Below are 19,717 nucleotides of genomic sequence, written 5' to 3' on the forward strand. Positions count from 1 at the left end.
AGGTCCAACACAAAAACACTCCTATAGCTAGCTTGTTTGTTAAATGTTTTGGGGGTCTTAATGGTACATCATTCTTCCAAATTAAATGATTTAATTTGAAGTTTCTTTTCCACTGTCAAAATAGATCAAAATTAGATCAGCTATATATTTTGTGTTACATCTTGAAAGGACGTTATAGTTGTTAGGGTCCTCTCAGCTAAGTTTGCTCCTTCTCAGGCACTTTGATTCTGACGCCAGTGCATACAGCAAGTAAAAACAGGGACATCACTGAAGTATTGTTTGCATTTTAATGAGCTCAAGTATAATGATAGTGTTAACATTCAAGTGATACTGTTACTGTTGCCTTAGTAACCTTAAAGTTGTCTTTAACCTACTCTACCACACTCTTGAGAGGTATACTAGACTTGCCCATCCCTGGGGTAATCGTTACGTTATGCTACGGCATTAGTTTGGGTCTGATATCTGTATGGCTGCATTAATGTACTGTACAAGTGAACTATGTTAATAATTTTGTGGCCACAGCCATGTGTAAAAATATGAAAATTTGATTTATAAAAAAGGTTCTGCTAAAACACTTAAGTGATTGCTCACATGATCAACACCTTTCAGTGTAAGCCTACAAACATTTTCACACCTCTTTCTTTGTTAACAAATCTCATACTTTGTGTTTCAAATATATACACACAGTGAAGAGAGGAGTGCATACATACTGTATAGTGTGCCACTGGTGAATGTGGGCACTGGCCTTACACATCATTCAGGACCTCAGACACAGTAGTACCATTGGCTGATACTGTATGTATACCTCAATAGCTGAATGCATGTGGAGAACCTGAACAGCTCTGTAATGTCGAGGGCAGCTCAAATTAACATGTTGGAGATTTCAAGGACATACGTGTCCATTCTTCTGTGTACTTAGTGCTTATAAAGAACTGCAGCTGTGAAAAATAATGTTACAACAGATTGCTGTAGGTTACAGGCAATTATAGTTAAAATTATTTTAATTATAATATTTACTGAAAAGAACAGAGCTATTAGTAAAATGAGTGAACGTTATTGAATCTGGATGCTCTGTAGAAGAATGACTGTGTTACACAAATGAAACTATTTTAACAGGAGCTATATGATATCCAAGTTGTTCACATTGTTCTTTATACAGCCTTCACTCCTTGGTCTTTATTTTTTTGGTCTTTTACGAAGCCAGGTTTTGCGATTTCAGATTGTGTGCATAATGCTGAATGTCTGTTTGAAGACTTGATAAAATATTATTTTGCAAAAATCTTTTCAGATGCGCCCTATGTTCCCATACTGCTATAGGTTTGACCCTAGAGTCTATATATCAGTGGCTTGAAACTATGTCTCTCTGCCTAATTATCTACCAGTCAGTCATCTAACAAGGATTCCTTAAGGAAGGAGAGTGCATTCAACAGTGTTGGCAGAGGTATCTGTGGGTTAATGCCTAACAGTACCCACTAGTACTAGTAAATGCTACTACTGTAGCACTCCTTGATATTTAATAAAAAACAAGCATCCTCTCACTGTATAGCAGATCAAGGTCCAGTGTAAATCTATTGTATAACAAGAGCCATGTTTGATTATATATACTATTTAGACTTACAACCATCCTCTTGTTCCATCATGTGTCAGTATCCAGTGTCAGAAACACATGAAACAGAATTTTTAAATTGATTTCCTAACAGCTTAAATTTGTTTGTGACTTTTGTTAGTCACTAAAGTTAGTGAAACGTGGAAAGTAATAATTTATCTACCCATTTAACTTTTAAATCTTCTATACGCCCACCTTTTTTCTAAGATCAGTTCGCTTTCACCTTCTGAAAATTTGGTTTTCAGCAGCCTTTGCACTGTGTGTAACTTTCACTTTGAACTCTTCAACACATTCAGCCACCAAATGTTAACAATATGCTAAGACATATTCAGTTCACAGGTATATGGTGAGCAGATACAGAAAACTATATCCAAATCTGCAATACATTGAGGGAAAGCTATATATGAAATTAAGAATGTTATGTAGAAAGCATATGTTATATGTAGTTACACAACCAACAAAAAGAACAACCAATGTTTTTCTTCTTGCCTCATGTATCTGCTTCAGCTTTTACACATTTTATTTTAGACTAACATTCTTTGGTGTATTATCAAATCATTAGTTTCTCACAGTGTCGTAACATTATTTTGGGCTGTGAGTAAAAACACACAAACATTCACTGATGTGCAAAGTATCAATTAATGTAAAAAAGAAAAGTAAATCCCTCAAGACAAAGCCAGACTTTTCTGCAGTCTGAACTGTTAAATTATTGCACGTTTCTAGTAACACTTTGGCATCACTGTACCCAGGGGGTTGCAAGTTGTACTGAACAAGGGGTTGATTTGTTGTCTTAACTGTGCTAGGATTAAGCATTAAATTAAAATTAGCCAGAAGTTTCTCAAAACATCTTACATTTCTTAACATTACATTAATTTAAGAAATGATTTAACGTCCTATGCCTCTTACAAAGCACCTACACAATCTAGTCTTAAGTTACTGGTTTAAAGATCAGTAGGTCACAGTGGCTCCTCATTTGTTCTGTGCTTTGGGGTAAAATATATTGTTATACAAGAATAGTCACGTGAATTAATGTAGGTTCTGTCCACATTTTTCAATGTCCTATAGACCTGTAGTTCTGTTTGGTTTTCATATGTCTTCACTACTTAAAAACGTGGAATTAAAAGCTGGTGCAGTTAGTTTTATGGAGGAGGAAAGTGAAGTAGCTACTAAGATGGGGAATTAAAAGCACAAAATGGCAACTCTCACTTGAGTTTCTGGATAACTGCTATTTTTGCTATTTAACAATGTTTATTGAGAGCTGGGTGCCTTACAAGAAAACGGCTTTAAAATGCTCTTCAGTTCCAGGACTGGATCTTGTTGTAACACAATGGCAATGCCTTTGCTAATTTTCAGTTACAGAGTAAAGCTTTACTATATAGTGCATGTGAGCAGCTTTTAGAAGCACATGCCATTACCACTGAAGGACACTGCTTGGAGTTGTTAAGGGGACATCAGGTGTCCTTAATTTTTTAAGTTTTTTTTCACTTGGAATTTCTTATAAAGGATAAATTATTATGATTAAGGCAAATGGCAGAGAAGCAGGTTTCTGGGGGGACGTGAGTTACGCAGGCTTTTTTCTCTTCCAGGACTGGGAGTCTGAAAGCCATGACTGGTACTGCTTTGAATGTCACCACCCTGGAGATGTGATGATGTGTGACTCCTGCTTTCGCGTGTACCATCTCAAATGCCTCTCAGATGAGTTTAAGCCCAGGGACAACAGCACACACTGGCAATGCATTGTATGCAAGGTATGGAATGCATTCAGTGCCATATTCCATTGGCAGCTCCACATGTTGAAGACATTTGCACTATGCTATCAGACCTGTCTCATATTATTTTTTCTTTCCTTAATCCATCCATCCATTTTCTAACTGCTTTAATAATAATGATAATAATTAATAATAATTGCTTATACTTATATAGCGCTTTTCTGGACACTCCACTCAAAGTGCTTTACAGGTAATGGGAACTCCCCTCCACCACCACCAGTGTGCAGCCCCACCCGGATGATGGGACGGCAGCCATAGTGCGCCAGAACCCTCACCACACACCAGCTATCAGTGGGGAGGAGAGCAGAGTAATGAAGCCAATTCATTAATGGGGGTTATTAGGAGACCATGATTGATAAGGGCCAATGGGAAATTTAGCCAGGATACCGGGGTTACACCCCTACTCTTTTCAAGAAACGCTCTGAGATATCTAATGACCACAGAGAGTCAGGACCTCGGTTTTACATCTCATCTGAAGGATGGCACCTGTTTACAGTATAGTGTCCCTGTCACTATACGGGGCCATTAGGACCCACATGGACCACAGGGTGAGCGCCCCCTGCTGGCCCCACTAACACCTCTTCCAGCAGCAACCTTAGTTTTTCCCAGGAGGTCTCCCATCCAGATACTGACCAGACTCACACCTGCTGAGCTTCAGTGGGTTGCCAGTTGTGAGTTGCAGAGTGATATGGCTGCTGGCTTTAACCAGTACTGGGTCACAGGGGAGCTGGAGCTGATCTTGGCAAGCAACAGGCAAGCAAGGCAGGAAACACCCTGGACACGCACAGACACAAACATGCCCACACTCACACCAGGGCTAACTTCCCCAGGAGCTAATTAACCGACCAGTATGTCTTTGAATTGGGGGAGTACACAGAGGATACCCATGATAGCACAGCGAGAAAATACAAGCTCCTATGAGCTGAACCCAGGGCCCCAGCTCTGCAAAGTAGCAGTGCTATCCACTGTACCACCTTGCCTCCCTTTTCTTAATGAATTACCCTAATTGTGTAAATCGCGTTTAGATAGTTATAATGCCATATTCAGAACCCTGGCATATATTAGGAAGTGCTATGTACGGTACATGAAGGAATCTTCCATCATTCAGTGCCTGGTGTTTTTGACTGTTTTGACATAGTGTGGTCTGCTTTATATTTATACTCCAGGTGTGGAAATGTTGTGAAATATGGACCTGTTTTTTTTAAATATATCTGTGCTTGCTAACTCGTTGATTCAAAAGCCTACTTCAAAAGTCGTCCTCTCCCCATTATTAAACACAAAACACATCAGTTTTCCTTATTGAAGAAACAAAAGAAACGCATGGATTAGAACTGCAACATTCATAAAGGTAATCTCTGGAAGGTGGCAACATCTTTTTCATAGCATATGCACTTATGTCTGATGAAAAGACATAACATAGGTAAATTAATTTTGTTGAACAACATTTGTCAAGAACAGTGTTGATCAAGAGGTGGTCTACAGTGGAAGTCAAAGACTAGTAGCTTGTGTGGTTACCGATCTAGGAAATACAAGCTTTACATTTGTGTTGAAGAGGTTTGCACTAGGTTGCAGCTGGTGTCCAGTCCTCTTGTAGAGCCACGGATTGTACCCCAAATGTTCAGTGTGGTAGCTGTCACCTTCTTATCTTGTGAAAATGCTGTGGGTACAAGAACATCATGTGGATAGGTGTTGTCCTTCTGTGATTGTGTCATGTCAGGATCAGTGCACATGAAGGGCATCAAGTGAGGTCCAGGACATAATCAATAGTGCATCTTGCAGTTAGGTCACCATCCATCACTGTGAAGGAGAGCTCTGTTGTGAGTAGACACTGCTTCCCAGGCCATCACACTTAGATGATAATGCATCGATTTTGGCAAGAAGTCATGATTGTAGTCACCCGGGTAGTGGCCTGTCATTGACAAACTGTGTTTGGCTGTAATGTCTTGTCAGGTGAGTAACTGCTGGATGCAAACTCCCCAGACAACGAGCAGTAGTGTCCAGCGGCACAACATTTTGAAGGATACAAAGACTTTATTTTCTTTATAAGCGGGCTTTTGTTCCTTATTGTGTTTTCTGTTCTGATTTTTTTTAGCAGGTTAGACATTCATATCATCATGTGTGCCATATCATCTCTCTCTTAAATGAGGCTACTTAGTGTTTATGCAACAGTAAGTCACTCAGGAGTATCACATTAGTCATGAGTGATAACTGAACAAATAAAAACGAATTTCATCAGTATCCAAAAACCATACACATTTTCAAATAACATACATGCATAGAGAAATAATGTTTTATGTGTCTGATGCTCATTATTTAAATTCTGTGATGTTTTTTTTTATGTGAAGTATTAAATCCTGTTTCTTCACCCACCTAGAGACCAACTAGACAATCATTTGCTTGTCATTATTTTAAGACCAATGTAAAATAAAATGGAAAAATTGAAAATCCTCTGTAAAATGAGTCAATCCCAGGAACAGCTTAAATGAATTTTGAACACAAATGTCTTGACGCGGTTTCTGGAAAAAAATGTATCTTTTTCTAGTGTAGTTATTGTATAAATTAATTTTTCTTTTCTCCATAATTGTTAGACTTCCCAAATAGCAGTGTGAAAGTTGATTACAGTAGCCTCTGACCCTTCATGTGAAAAAATAAATGATCCTCTATCGGGAGATAAGGATCATATACTTTAAATACATAGATATCTTAAGATTTTTTTTTTTATTCTGAGGGGAAGGCTGTGGAAATGAGAAACCCCAAAGAATACATGCCAGTGGATGTCATTGCAAATGATTTCAGTCATTTAAATGGCAAACAAATGTAAACAGAGATTGAAATGATAAGAGTTGAGAGGAGAAATGTAGTAATACAGATCATTAAACTTTGATTGATGCTTTATTAATCCATCTGTATCCTGGTATGGGTCAGGACAACCCAGAGCATGTCCTAGAATTAGTTGGGACACCAGTCTTTTGTGGTCTTTCACTCACTGAAACAATTAGATATTTAGATGCTTCAATTTACATATCCAGTTTGTCTGTTTGGAAGACGGGAGGAAACTTCAGTGCCCAGAGGAAGCCCACTCAGGCCCCTGGAGATCAAGCAAGCTCCATATCCCTCAGTATCGAATCACTGTGGTACTCTACCGCTCCGTTAAATCAGACTAGAAATTAAGGCTTTGTTGTTGTTCTTTTTGTAACAGAGCAGCAAAAAGAAGAACTTGAACAAGCAAGAAATGAGCAAATATCTGCGGTTCATCGTACAACGTATGAAAGAAAGGGTAATTCTTCTAAAACATTTCTCTTGTTTTATTGTAATGTTCACTTTCTGAAAGTATGCACAGAAAGGTAGTACATGCTGTAGGTATTATTTGACATGGACTGTCTGTTTTCTCTCAAAGGGATCATTACCACTTATCTTGAATTTACTAGAGCTTACACTGAACACCTGGTGTGTTTTTGAAATCGTATGTGTTGTATTTTTTCCAAGTAACATTGTTCTATCTTCAGGCCTATCTTTTCACTATATATAAATTGCATTTCATGATCTAGTGATATAAAATGTAGAGTCATGTTTTTTCATTGTTCTTCAGTATATTATTGAATATGTTCGATTTCAACATAATATATACAGAATGAAGTAGTTCCTTTCTTGACCTTTTATAAATGTAATATTAAAGTTTTGAAAATAATTTATAAGAAAGAAATGGATTGAACTGTCTTGAAATTAGTTAAATGTGTTCTATTGATGTATTTTTTCTTTGGAGAGCTGACAGCATTTTAAGTTCACAATATCAAGCACTTGAACACTGTTCGCCTTTTTGGGCAAACTGCACATACGTTTACATAGAAGTTATGCAAAAAATATTCTTTTATTTGGAACTGCAGTAATCCTTGTATTGTTTGTGGAGGGCAGTGTTGAGGGTGACCAGTGGTCTGAAGGAATGCAGGGATCAGTATTACACTTCAGGATAGGACAGCTGATGCTAGTTCATCTAGCCCTCGAAACCACCTAGCCCAGTTTTGTACCACTGCTTGGAGAATTCCAGATACAGTCAGCCAACTGCACGTTTAACCAGTGGAGTCTGGACTATAGTGCCCAGTCTCAGCTTTAAGGCATCAGTGGTTCTGATCACTATGGAATGATCAGCACAAGAAGGAGATAGGGGGCAGTGAAAAAAATGGATGTCTATTTAAGTGACTGACTTGTAATGATATTTTTCATCAGTTGAAAAAAACAAGCAATTCTGCGATCAAAAGTAACCATTTCTTCTTCTCTTTCATTAAAAAAAACAACAATAATAGGCTATAGACTTGAATAAAAAAGGAAAGGACGGCAAGCATCCCATGTACAGAAGACTAATTCACACTCCGCTGGATGTCTCCAACATACAGGAGGTGGGTGGTCATCGACTGTGATGTTGCTCACTTCTTTCAGGTAATGCAATTGTAATAATAAAAATCAAGTGGACTGAGGCATATACTGTACTCTGTACAAAGACATCAGAAATTACCTGAAAATAACCTGACATTCAACAAAATGTAACAGAAGTTTCCTGGTAACAACATACTTGTTTACCATAGACACCTCCTTAGTCACTTGCCATGGATCTGTATTTGTACCGGGTTATAGGAGTCTCAAATAAGCTGGTCAGATCTATTGTTTATGCTGCTACCTTACTTCTTTTGAAAAATAAGTGGATGAGATCCTCTGGTCGATTAATTACTAGGAACCAAACAAGCTAAAGAGACTGAAAATTCTCCACTCATTTTTAATTTCATAAGAATCCACAGTTTCAATAACTATCCACAGGATGGTTAGTTTAGTACGCCTCCCTGCATTGTACAGTAAAATGAATGCATGTAATATAGATAATATTATTGTTTTTTTGGACATTTTAGCTCTTGCATGCAAAAGACATCCAAAAAGAAAAATAAATGAGAACATAAAATTGAAAATTGAATATTCATTCAAATAATTTTGCTGTAAGACGTTTCTGAAGGATGCTCAGGCACACAACAAAACCTGAAGTTTAAGATTGCCAAACTTCAGCTGAAAAATAGTGTAAATTACTCAAAGTTCATATATTACTCTGCCCTCTGCTGGATTCTGGCTGTTATGCATCTGCCTTATGAACTAACAGCTCTTTGTGAATGTTTGTGATGTTGTTTTAGAATGTCACTGATGGAAAATACAAAAGCTTTGAGGAGTTTAAAGCAGACGCTCAGCTGATTGTACACAACACAGCCATTCTGTTTGGAGGTGAGAATAATCATCATTCCACAAACTGCAGTGTACTGCAATGCTACTTCTTTTTGTCTGGTACTGATTTATACAGTGTCCAGTGAACGTTTGTTTGTTGTTACATTTCAGGTTTATAAATGCATTTTTCTCTATGTGGTAGGTTGCCTTTTCTAATAGGGAAGTATGATTTGTTTTATTGCAGTGCAAAGTGACCAGGCAGAAATTGCACGGTTGCTGTACAGTGATACATGTCATGAGGTAAGTTGCTGAAGTGCTAGTTTCCATCTAAGCCTATCAAGAAAGTACTAAAGTGTTATATATTATATCAACAATCTATAGTGTATGTAGTGTTATATATTGTAACCAGGAATTATTAAGGTTTTTCTGGTCTTTAGTGTCCCTTCAGGGACAGGATTATTTGAAACCAGTCTCCAACTGGGCTTCCTCCAGTTGTGGTGTAACACCACTACTGGAACAGTTTCTATAGTCAGAAGAGATGTTTTGTAGCCCTGTTTTACAGATTTTGTTTTTGCTAGTCAGTAACTGGCTTGACATTCATTAAGCTTTTAAAATGTTGAGCATGTTATCTGCATAAAACCTGATACGAATGCAATAACAGAACTTTATTTTTTCAGCTTAATGAACTGCAGCTGTGCAAAAATTGTTTCTATCTGTCAAATGCACGACCTGATAGCTGGTTCTGCTACCCCTGTGTAAGTATGGAATAATGTTATCTTCATGGCTACATTCATTTCTTCGATATTTAGCATTCCTAGCAGGCCTGGTGCCGTGGCTGAGGGCTGAACACATTCATTTGTTTCAGTGCCATCCCTTCGGAGATGGATCAGGAATCACTTCAATGTAATGTGGCATGAAATGGTTACAGCCCTTGTTTTCCTTGTTGTGAGACAAATACCACATATTTCACACTTTATGCCACTTACATCTTCTTTTAAAGAAGAAGAAATAAAGAGAAAAAATAAAGAATTAAAGATAAATAATAAAAATAAATATGTTTATTTTCTTTAAAACCTTAAACATTGCTTTATTAGGTTTAGGGCTTCTCTAAGTGTGATTTTCTAGATGCTGGTATCACCCTTCTGAGAATATGCCAGGCATTGTGACTTTAGTAGAAGAGAGGCTTCTCTGATACGCTTAGTCCGAATACTTCACACCCAACTTCTTGAGAATTTTCATGGCAATTTTCATGACAGTGTGTAAGCTTAAATTGAGTAGTCTCCTGCTTGTTAGTTCAGAATGTACAAGGGATACTTTAAGTCCAACCTTAAAAAATGTCTAAATTGGCACAAGAGGACTGGAATAAGTGGGGAAAAAGGTCTGATTGTAAATGGTAATGTACAGTTGGAAAAAGCTTGTATCCATTGAGCCGAAGAAAACAGAACCCAAAGAAAATCAAAGAACACATTTAAGGTCACACTAACCTTGCATGCTTTTAAATGCTTTTAAACTATGGGACATATATAGATGACAACTCACAACTGTGATCATAAGAGATAAGGTTTTGGATGCGATCATCATCGGGACATTAGTTTCTAAATTATGTTTTTATTTTACAGATATTTTTATCTGGTTATTGTACAATTGTGTTTTTTGAGCATGTGAATTGCAGACTGCTTTCTTCACAAATTTTTAGTTTTACTGTTTGGTTTATTAAACTGTTTGGTCTTGTATACATACTATATGTTACATAGAATTGTGTACAAACCTTCATTTTTCAGTTGGTAAATGTGTTTCTTACAACCTTAATCAGTGCAATTTCAAATGAGAATGAAGGAACAAAACTGCATGAATATAATATTCAAAATGAAAATATGGCATCGATGCTTGGTTGCCATGGAAATAGTTAACATTGGTGTTTTAACAGAGCTATTGTTTCTTAATACTGTCTATTATATATTCTGGAGCCTGATTAATATAGTAATAAAATAATTACAGTGAGACTTTATTACAGTAGAATATAGGTTAATAATGAAGGTGGTTTGTTCTTTTTATAAAGGTGCCAAGTCATGAATTAGTTTGGGCCAAAATGAAAGGGTTTGGCTATTGGCCTGCAAAAGTCCTACAAAGAGAAGACAATCAAGTGGATGTACGTTTTTTTGGTCATCAGCATCAGAGGTAAAGAATAATGTGGTGAAATTGTTTGCTTAAAGAGGCAGTTTCATTTTCCTTCTTAAAGTAGCTCTATGACAGTAGGCCTGCTGTCTATTAATTTGCTGGATTTTCTAAACCCACCCATGTTAAAATATGAGCCTTTATGATTTAAAAAAGTAGCTGTTATTTTTCTACCTATATTACCTTGAATAATATCTGATTAGCAACAATGCAAGATATAATTGATAGGACTCACAGCAGCAAACAACTGAGGACAGGATGAAAAAAAACATAATATGTAGACATGTCTGTATTTATGACTGCTGAATTACCCTATTGTGAGTTAGTTCCAGAAGACATTCCTTTAATTTTCTTACAGATGCATTTAATGTGACTTTTTTAAATGATGTCTGAGATTTTGTGGTTATTTGTAAAAGAATTGGACATTTGTGAGCAGCAGACATTTACCATTATCATACTGAGTGTAATTTTCTGCTTTATGGAGGGCTTGGATCCCATCTGAGAACATCCAGGATATCAAGGTGAATGTGCACCAGTTGCAAGTGAAGCGCAGTATGGGCTGGAAGAAGGCCTGTGACGAGCTGGAGCTGCATCAGCGCTTCCTGAGAGAAGGCCGCTTCTGGAAGACTAAGATGGAAGAGAGGCACGAAGAGGAGGCCGAGTCCAGCATCTCTTCCACCAGCAACGAACAGGTTGGCCCCCGACAGACTCCCTTCTTCCTGCAAGGAGAGCGCAACATTCTTAGACCAAAAGCTTTGAGTATTTTCAGTCTTTGCCCTTGAAACACTTGCGTTGAAATCTATGTTATTGTTGAATCATTTTTGTTTCCCGAACAACTAGAAATCGAAAAGGTGACTTTGACTGAAACTTGCGTTTTTATGTGAACCAGGCGATTCACCCTCCCATTATCTAACAGGTTTATCCAACATGGGGTCAAGGTCTTTCCCAGCAAACAACAGGAACAGGGCAGGATACACCCTGGACATGATGCCAGTTCAAACACAAACACACACACACCGAAGCCAGTTTTCCCTAAATGTGATTTAACCTACCAGTATGTCTTTGGAATCCACACAAATACAGGGAGAACATACAAACTCCACATAGACAGCACCACAGGTCTGGAATTGGACCCAGGGTCTCAGCGCCAGCATTCCACCCCCACATAATTGAATTGAAAACAATTCATCGCTCTTTTTTTCTTCAGCTTCCAGCCCCATCTAGTGGCCAGTTGTGTAGCATTTCCAGGATCCATTATTTTAAAATATATATATATATGGGGGGGTTCAATGTGGACAGGACTGCATAAATAAATACTTATTATTTTATTACCTGCATGTGCTCATTTTGTTTTGATCTGCAAACGAAGGCTAGTACAGGAACAGCACAAGATGGCAGCGTGGTTCAGGAAATAGAACAGCCTCTGAATTAAATCTGACTTTAATCTTTAATTATAATTGAAAGAAGCTGGTTTTGCAAGAACAGAATTGGGCATATTAACAGCAATCTTATTATATTAAACATTAGTTAGTCATGCCTCCTCCAATTAATCATCATTGCTCAATAACATATTGCTTCACACTATATTAAGAAATGCGCATAAGGAAACCAGGGATTAACTCATAATAGCAGCAGAGTTTCCTTCAATATTAGACTGGGGATTGTCAATATCATCATTGCTTGCTTAGGACACTCATATCCATGAATTTCTGGGTGATATATGGATTTCTAATCCACGTATTATTAATAATAAATATTACAGTAATGCTTAGTTATTTTCAGCTCAGTGTTTAAATTAATATATTATCTTCCACAGCTTAAGGTTAATCAGGAGCCGAAAACAAAGAAGGGGAGGCGTAGTCAACACACAGAGCCCAAAGAAGAAGTAAGTGCTTACAATGGTCTAAAGTGGACTATACTTTGAATATTAATAACACTGATATATCTCTAGAGAAGAATAACAGGGGGTTTAAAATGAAACAAAGCTTACTGAGAAAATACTGAGAATCTCATACGGCCATTTCTTGGAACAGTCTGCGGGAATCAACTTGAGCAGTTCTTGATTCTCAGAGAATCACTTTTAATTTGAGGAAGTCGCATCCTTCCTTCCGCCTGAAGTGCGTCTTCGGTTAATTTATGTTTGTGTCCCCGATCCTTCTACCATTGCTGGAATCAAAGTTGTCTTTTGGGTTGCCCTTGACAAGATTCTGCACACTTGAAGTAAGGCCCCTTGCACTCTCCTTTGTTCTCTGATTAGACTCAGATTCCCCAAAGAGACTGTGGTCATTCTTGATCAGATTCTTTCAGGGAAGCTAGGCGTTTTAGTGTTTATCCGGTGAGTAAGAAAAGTAAGTGATCGTCTAACAGAGGGATGTTATAATATCTAACATAATATATATATATAACATTACTTTATTAACCCTTTACAATTTCTTGTATTAGGAATTATCTTTTCACATACCCCAGCTTACTCTCCATGAGACACACAGACAGGGAGAGAGCCTGGGGTCAGAGCGCAGGGTCTGCCATTGTACAGCGCCCCTGGAGCAGTTGGGGTTAAGGGCCTTGCTCAGGAGCCCAACGGAGTAGGATTCCTCTGCCAGATGCAGGATTTGAACCGGCAACCTTCCAGCCACAGGCGCAGATCCTTAGCCACAGAGCCTCCGCCCTAACGTTGATTAATGATTTTTTAATGTCGATGTTGATTTTTTTTCTTTCAGGACCCAGAGCCAGAAATTGAAGCAGTGAGCTCCAGTCAAGAAATCCCCACCACTCCCCACCAACCCGAAAGGCTGTCGGTCTCCACTCAGACCAAAAAATTAAGTGCCTCCTCACCGAGAACACTACATCGGAGCACCCAGACTAACAATGACGGCGTGTGCCAGAACATGTGTCATGAGAAGTACACCAAAATCTTCAACGACGTGAAAGAAATGATGAAGGCTGACAACAAGCGGGAAACTGAGAGAGTTGTACGGGAAGCGCTGGAGAAGGTAAAGAAGACACACGGATTTTCAGCCTCACTCTTATCTTGCCTGATGACCTGCAAAACTTATTTTATTTGCTTAAAGTGACTTGAGGGGTTGAATAAGTAAACATGGAGTTTGAGAAAATTAGAGAAGATACCGCACAGGAAAGAAATCTGTGTAATGGTTGTGCTGGTCATCTAATTATGTATGTAATGTACTGTGTCATTTTACACCCCAGCTAAAAAAGAAAGTGGTTTGAAGTTGCCGTATTTTCTGTTTATTTGGCGTTTCAACCTGAAATCAAGCATCCTTTAGATGACATTTTACTGTCCTGTGACCATTAGTAATTTGAATTAGAATTAGTCATTTCAATTAGTAATTTGAATCTTTGCTTGGTGCAAAGATAAAATAAAATATAAAACAAAATAACTGTGTGGGATTTCCTTATGTTACAGCCACAATACCTACATTAGAAACTATAAAAAATTAGTAAAACGCTCAAGCAAGAAAGCATATCAGTTGAACTTGACAGCAAACAGCAGGTTTGATGTTTGATGTTTAATTTCAGTTAAGTAATGATTTCAGATTAAAATCCATAATATGAGTCCACTTATTTCTGCATGTGCAGTTGCGCACAGAGATGGAGGAGGAGAAACGCCAGGCTGTGAATAAGGCTGTGGCGAACGTTCAAGCGGAAATGGAGAGGAAGTGCAAACAGGTGAAAGAAAAGTGCAAGGAGGAGCTGGTGGAGGAAGTCAAGAAAATGGTTGCACAGCACAAACAGCTCATTTCTCAGACTAAGAAGAAGCAGTGGGTAAGTGCTCACTCACCACTTTCTAAAACACAGTTTCCACTGATTGAACTCCACTTTGACGATCCATTTTCAAGAACTCAGTTGCTCATAAAGGGTTCTTGATGTTAACATAATTGATATATATATTTTTTTTAATTATGAAATACACAAAACAAAATTAAATGTCAGACCGAAGATTTGCCTGAGAAAATAAGACTGTGATTTTATATATTACTAGACTTTGGGATGAAAACATTCCCTGGGTTTCCTGGGAATCCCCTGTAAATCCTTTCTGAAGACCCTAAAGGTCTCTGTACCCTTGACTGAGAGTCCACTTTTCTGTCAGGAGCTATCAGGTCTGAGGTACAGTAGTTTAATTGATGAATAACATTACCGAAGAGGGATTGCTTTCATCAATCCCTCTTCGTAGACCACTACAGCACTGCTTAAGCACTTTTGGATTGCCAAAATAAGGCTCTCAATGTGCTTAGTTTATAAACACCACATGCATGTTTTTAAGTAAAAAGAAGTTACAGAATGTTGTCATATTAAAACAAGCAGCCTTTGAAAAGATAATGTGACACTGTGACAGAAAGTCATGCATACAGTAAAGCAGAAAACAGAGTTCATCTTTTAAGCTGTTGCTTTTTGGAAAAGATTTCTCTGTTGGGTATCTTCAGCCATGCATTTTAAACAGCATCCAAGAAAACATATCCCAGCCAAACAATTCTTTATATTTTGTAGCAGTTGGTGTCATTTTCATCAGTGTGATAAGGATGTCTTCAGTAAAACAAAGTGTAAAGAAATTCGGCCGTGTGAATAGTCAAACACTGTGTGCACATGGAGAAGCTTTGAGTTACAGCTTATCATTAAAATGTCTAAAGATAACCATTTACAGTATTTGTTTAAACACGGATGAGGTTGATCAGAAAGGAACACAGAAAACAGGCAGCCCCAATGATCTTATTAATAACATTGCTTCCACATTGAAGTATGTGCAGTAAGTGTGTGAGGTTAGCTGAAGTATGGTGTTGTAGAGAATATAAACCATGAAACTATTGGTGCAGAAACACATGGCACCCATGGGCAACGGGCATTTTGGTGACAACCATTTGTACTCTTGAAGGGCAGGGTACACAGTTGCACAATAAACTTATTTGGGCTCCATTATCTTTGACCAAAGGAACAGGTGGTAAATTATGTGGATCCTCGGTGTACAGTTTTCATTATTCAAGTTTTGAATCGATATTGTATACAGTGTGAACTGTGTCTGAACAGGGGAAGAGGTGATGCTGGTTGTTTGTATAGTGAGGAGATAATTCCATCTCCTGTCTTTCAGTGTTACAACTGTGAAGAGGAGGCAATGTATCACTGTTGCTGGAACACATCGTACTGCTCCATCAAGTGTCAGCAGGAGCACTGGCATGCTGACCACAAACGTACCTGCCGCAGGAAAAGATGAAGGCCTGCCTCCTTTCTCTTCTCCTGTCAGTGACTCACTGTGTCTCCTGCTCCTGCCGTAGCAGAACGCGTTTTATGAACACACAAATTGGGTAGTTTCGTTTTCTGAAATCTCATTTGCACCAGCCTTCTGAACACTTTGTGTACCGAAAACTTTGCACAGAGTTGAAAAGAATTCGTTTTCCTTTGTTTCTCTCTCTTTCTCCGTTTATTTAATACGCCCAAGATTGATTTTATTTTTTCAAAATCATGATCATGTGTGCGGGGGCATGACTCAAATGCACAGAATGGTAAAATGTGTCTTTTATTGTCTAGCTTATTTTATGTTTGTTGGCAAATGTGTTATTTAAGTTGAAAGCAAAAAAAAAAAGACAAGCATTTATGGAAAAAGTACATTTATTACCTGAATTGTTTTTAAAAAAAAAGTCACTTTTCTTACTACAAATGAAAATGAAAAAAATCTGGATGTTGAACTCAATCGTAAAAAAACATTGTAGCATTAAAAATGTTTTCCTTTCTTTAAGAAAATTTTCAAATTTACAGTGTAGGTCTTGGACAAAGGTTTTAGTCATCCAAATTTTAAGGTGATTATGTATTTGTATTGGTTAATACCCATTTTCCAGAATTATTACGGTTATTATTGAAATAGGGGACAGGGTTATGATGACAGGTATCATACCTGTCAAAAAACTTCCGTTTATAATTATGTGCATTTTGGTTCATGGTCTTTAAATATATTGTAATTTTTATGAACATTTTGCTAGATTTTCTCTTTTAGCCTACAGTACTGGGGAATATAGGAATCTTAACTGAGCTGGATCTTAGAGAAGGTTTTACTATTTACTTCTTATTTTAAGGTTTGCACTTTTTGTTTTTCTTAAATGCTTGTAAAAATTGCCAAATACTACCTTTATCGTACTGGTCTTAACAGACGAAATGTAATGGTGACGTTTTTTCTTTTTTCATTGACCTCAGTGTCATTTATATATTGTGATATTTACACTGTTGGTTTCATTGTAGAATACAAATACCACCTAGTTGAAAATCTCTTCACTGCTTTTCACTGCTTCTGTTGTAGTTAGTGGTTGGTGCCTGTTATTTCAATACCATCATTGTACACAGAATGAAGAAAAGTGCATGTAGATTAATATTTCAAAATTAAAGTGATTAAAAAAGTTTGCTTGCTGAATTTCCTGGTTCAAAAAGCAGACAGATATGGATGGACCAATATAAAATATATCAAATGCAGATGAATAATGTATTCTGTATTGTGCGTACAAGACTTTCACAACTGAAGGAAGTCTAGCAGTTTGGGCTTTCGTAGCAATTAGCCATCTCTCATACTTGAAATATACATGCGCATAAACTCACTGTGGGCACACAATAAAAAGTACAGTATGGTTGCTTGATTTTTGATAAGAGAAGAAAAATAAAAACTTGTCTCCTTACAAAAACTTTAGCAGTCCTTCAGCCTATCGTCTTTCTTGGTTACAAGTAATGTTTGATTATGGTTACAAAATGTAAGATTTAAAGTATCATAGCTTAACTGGTTTCTTGGCCCTTAAGAAAGTCCACCTGTTAGTTCCAGGTTATGACCATGGATCTCAGGATGCAGTTTCTAAGCAAAACTTTAGGCACAAACATGTGACTTGTTCCCAGTACTAAAATATTTAATTGCTGACAAATGTAGGCACGACGGTTGTAAGTGTGGTTATGTTGTCTACCTGCAAAGTTTGTTGTGAGAACGACAATGCTGATGTCACTGTAGCACTACAGCACTACATGTAAATAAATGCTACAAGTTTCAGGGAAAATATCCTCTCCAGCCATGATTATGCTGACCTCTCTCTCTGCTTCCTTTCACAGAAAATCCAGTACTCTTACTCTAGAAAGACACCATGTGGCTCAAATTAAACTTAAACTGATCACACATTCCTTGAGTACTCAAAATACTAATGTTTAAAAAGATATCCATTCATTTACAGATTTCAGCTTTTCCCTCTTCCCAGATTTCCATTTCTTCACACATTTTTTTCATATTGCATCCCCATTCCTTGTTTTCTTTACCAACTCCTTCACTTCATATTCCTGCTACTTTCTCTCCCTCTCACATCTGAATAAGACTCCAAATCCAAAAATGTTTTATGTCTTTCATTCTATATTATAACATGGAATTACCATTATCCACTTTTTCCAATATGTAAAATAACCTATTAAGCAGATTTTCTTTTATGTTTTTCTGTTACCTACTTCCCACAATTAGTTTACATTATATCAATCCATTGTCATGTACCGTAATTGTGACTATGTCAAGGTGTTTGCTCTTATGCTGCTGTTTTGTGGAAAACATTTACAAACCTGCAGTTATCTCTGGAACTCAATACTTAGGAATGACAACACCTTAAATTGCATACTACAAAACAATTATCTGTAGGGGGAATAAAAATCTGAATATCTTTAAATGTACTATGAAATATTTTATATTAGTCCATCCCTGGTTATAAATGACCATTTGTGATATTTTCTTAAGTGGAAATATTTTGATGTATAATCATTCCAGTCTGTAAAATATTGCTGGTATCTGCATGAAAGTAAGGTGTGTGTTATCTGATTTTTTTAATTTTTATTTTTAACATTTAATGACATAGTTGCACTTCCTGAAATGATGCAATATGAAATGATATGGTTTAAAAAAAATGCAGTAAGGTTTTTTTTTTTCCCTTCACCGCTTAACTGATAAATTCTGAATTGTTCCTAGTAAGAAAAGTGTTACAACTAATTCATGACTAATCCAGAAACTCTTCTAAAACTTCAGCTCTCTCTCTCTCTGTTCATATGTATACATTTTATTGTGGCTGTCAGTTTTCTATGCTTTCTGGCATTTTTTGTAAGATGCTGTAGCTAGTAATATATATAATATATATAGTCATTCTATGTGCTAACATGGAACAATAAATGTATCTTCAACAAATATTGGCTGTTTTCATAAACACTCATTTGTAGGTGGAAAGTTACCTTATATTGTGTCATGTAATTGTGCTTTAAAGGTCACACATTTATTATATACTTGAGATGTTCTTTTAATGTTTTTTTTGCTTTATTAGTTATTTTTGTTTTCTGATGCAGGCATTTACACAGTGTACCAAAAGTGTGAAATGAAAATAAATTAAATGGCTTAGTGATAAAAGTGGTAGTTGATGTGCAACTATTGCATGTATAAATGGGTTTTGCACTGCAGTTCCCTTCCACCTACTACGATATGCTGGTTAGATTTGATTTGCCAAGATGTCTTCTTTTTTGGTGATGGGGGGTAACAGTCCCACTGGCTAATTGGACTACAGAGAAACGTAACCAAACCATGGTAGGTGAATGGTCTAATGCCATTTGCTGTATAAATATTCTTGACATATGAAGACAACACCAAGACAAGAGTGGTTTTTGGGTTACATTGCAGAAGCGCTTTTAACTCTTGTATCATAAAAAGGGGGAAGCTACTGACCCCAGAATACAAACTAAAGACCAACCAAACCATGACTAAAGAAACACACCTCTCTGTATCAATTAAGCATTTTAGTCAATTAAACTGCATCTGTACTGTATGTTTAATCCTCACATTGCTAATGTTGTAAAATTTGTTTACTATATTTTCTCATTCAAAAAATTAATACATACAAATTTTATATTTTGAAGTATTTACTACTAAATTTTTAGTTTTTCAACACATTTGGAACGGGTGATTTAGATC

At 37.0% G+C, this 19,717-nt stretch overlaps 1 protein-coding gene across 6 annotated transcripts in view; it reads left to right on the forward strand.

Annotated features, from left to right (window-relative positions):
• zmynd11 (zinc finger, MYND-type containing 11) overlaps nucleotides 1-19,159 on the forward strand; it is a 57,877-nt gene extending 38,718 nt beyond the window's left edge. For 3 of the 6 annotated variants that reach the window (XM_015354912.2, XM_015354913.2, XM_006634431.3), the window contains 12 exons: nucleotides 3,193-3,354; nucleotides 6,575-6,652; nucleotides 7,677-7,769; nucleotides 8,547-8,634; nucleotides 8,819-8,874; nucleotides 9,252-9,329; nucleotides 10,634-10,752; nucleotides 11,234-11,441; nucleotides 12,566-12,634; nucleotides 13,470-13,742; nucleotides 14,347-14,532; nucleotides 15,851-19,159. In XM_015354912.2, the coding sequence (XP_015210398.1) occupies nucleotides 3,193-3,354; nucleotides 6,575-6,652; nucleotides 7,677-7,769; nucleotides 8,547-8,634; nucleotides 8,819-8,874; nucleotides 9,252-9,329; nucleotides 10,634-10,752; nucleotides 11,234-11,441; nucleotides 12,566-12,634; nucleotides 13,470-13,742; nucleotides 14,347-14,532; nucleotides 15,851-15,973 (1,533 nt within the window). In that variant the 3' untranslated portion in view covers nucleotides 15,974-19,159. The remainder of the gene's footprint in view (nucleotides 1-3,192; nucleotides 3,355-6,574; nucleotides 6,653-7,676; nucleotides 7,770-8,546; nucleotides 8,635-8,818; nucleotides 8,875-9,251; nucleotides 9,330-10,633; nucleotides 10,753-11,233; nucleotides 11,442-12,565; nucleotides 12,635-13,469; nucleotides 13,743-14,346; nucleotides 14,533-15,850) is intronic. The other 3 variants (XM_069190993.1, XM_069190994.1, XM_015354914.2) reach the window with 2 other exon arrangements.
• Nucleotides 19,160-19,717: the final 558 nt, after the last annotated feature.

The sequence above is a fragment of the Lepisosteus oculatus genome, chromosome 6 (genome assembly GCF_040954835.1).
Source record: "Lepisosteus oculatus isolate fLepOcu1 chromosome 6, fLepOcu1.hap2, whole genome shotgun sequence".
NCBI classification, from domain to species: domain Eukaryota; kingdom Metazoa; phylum Chordata; class Actinopteri; order Semionotiformes; family Lepisosteidae; genus Lepisosteus; species Lepisosteus oculatus.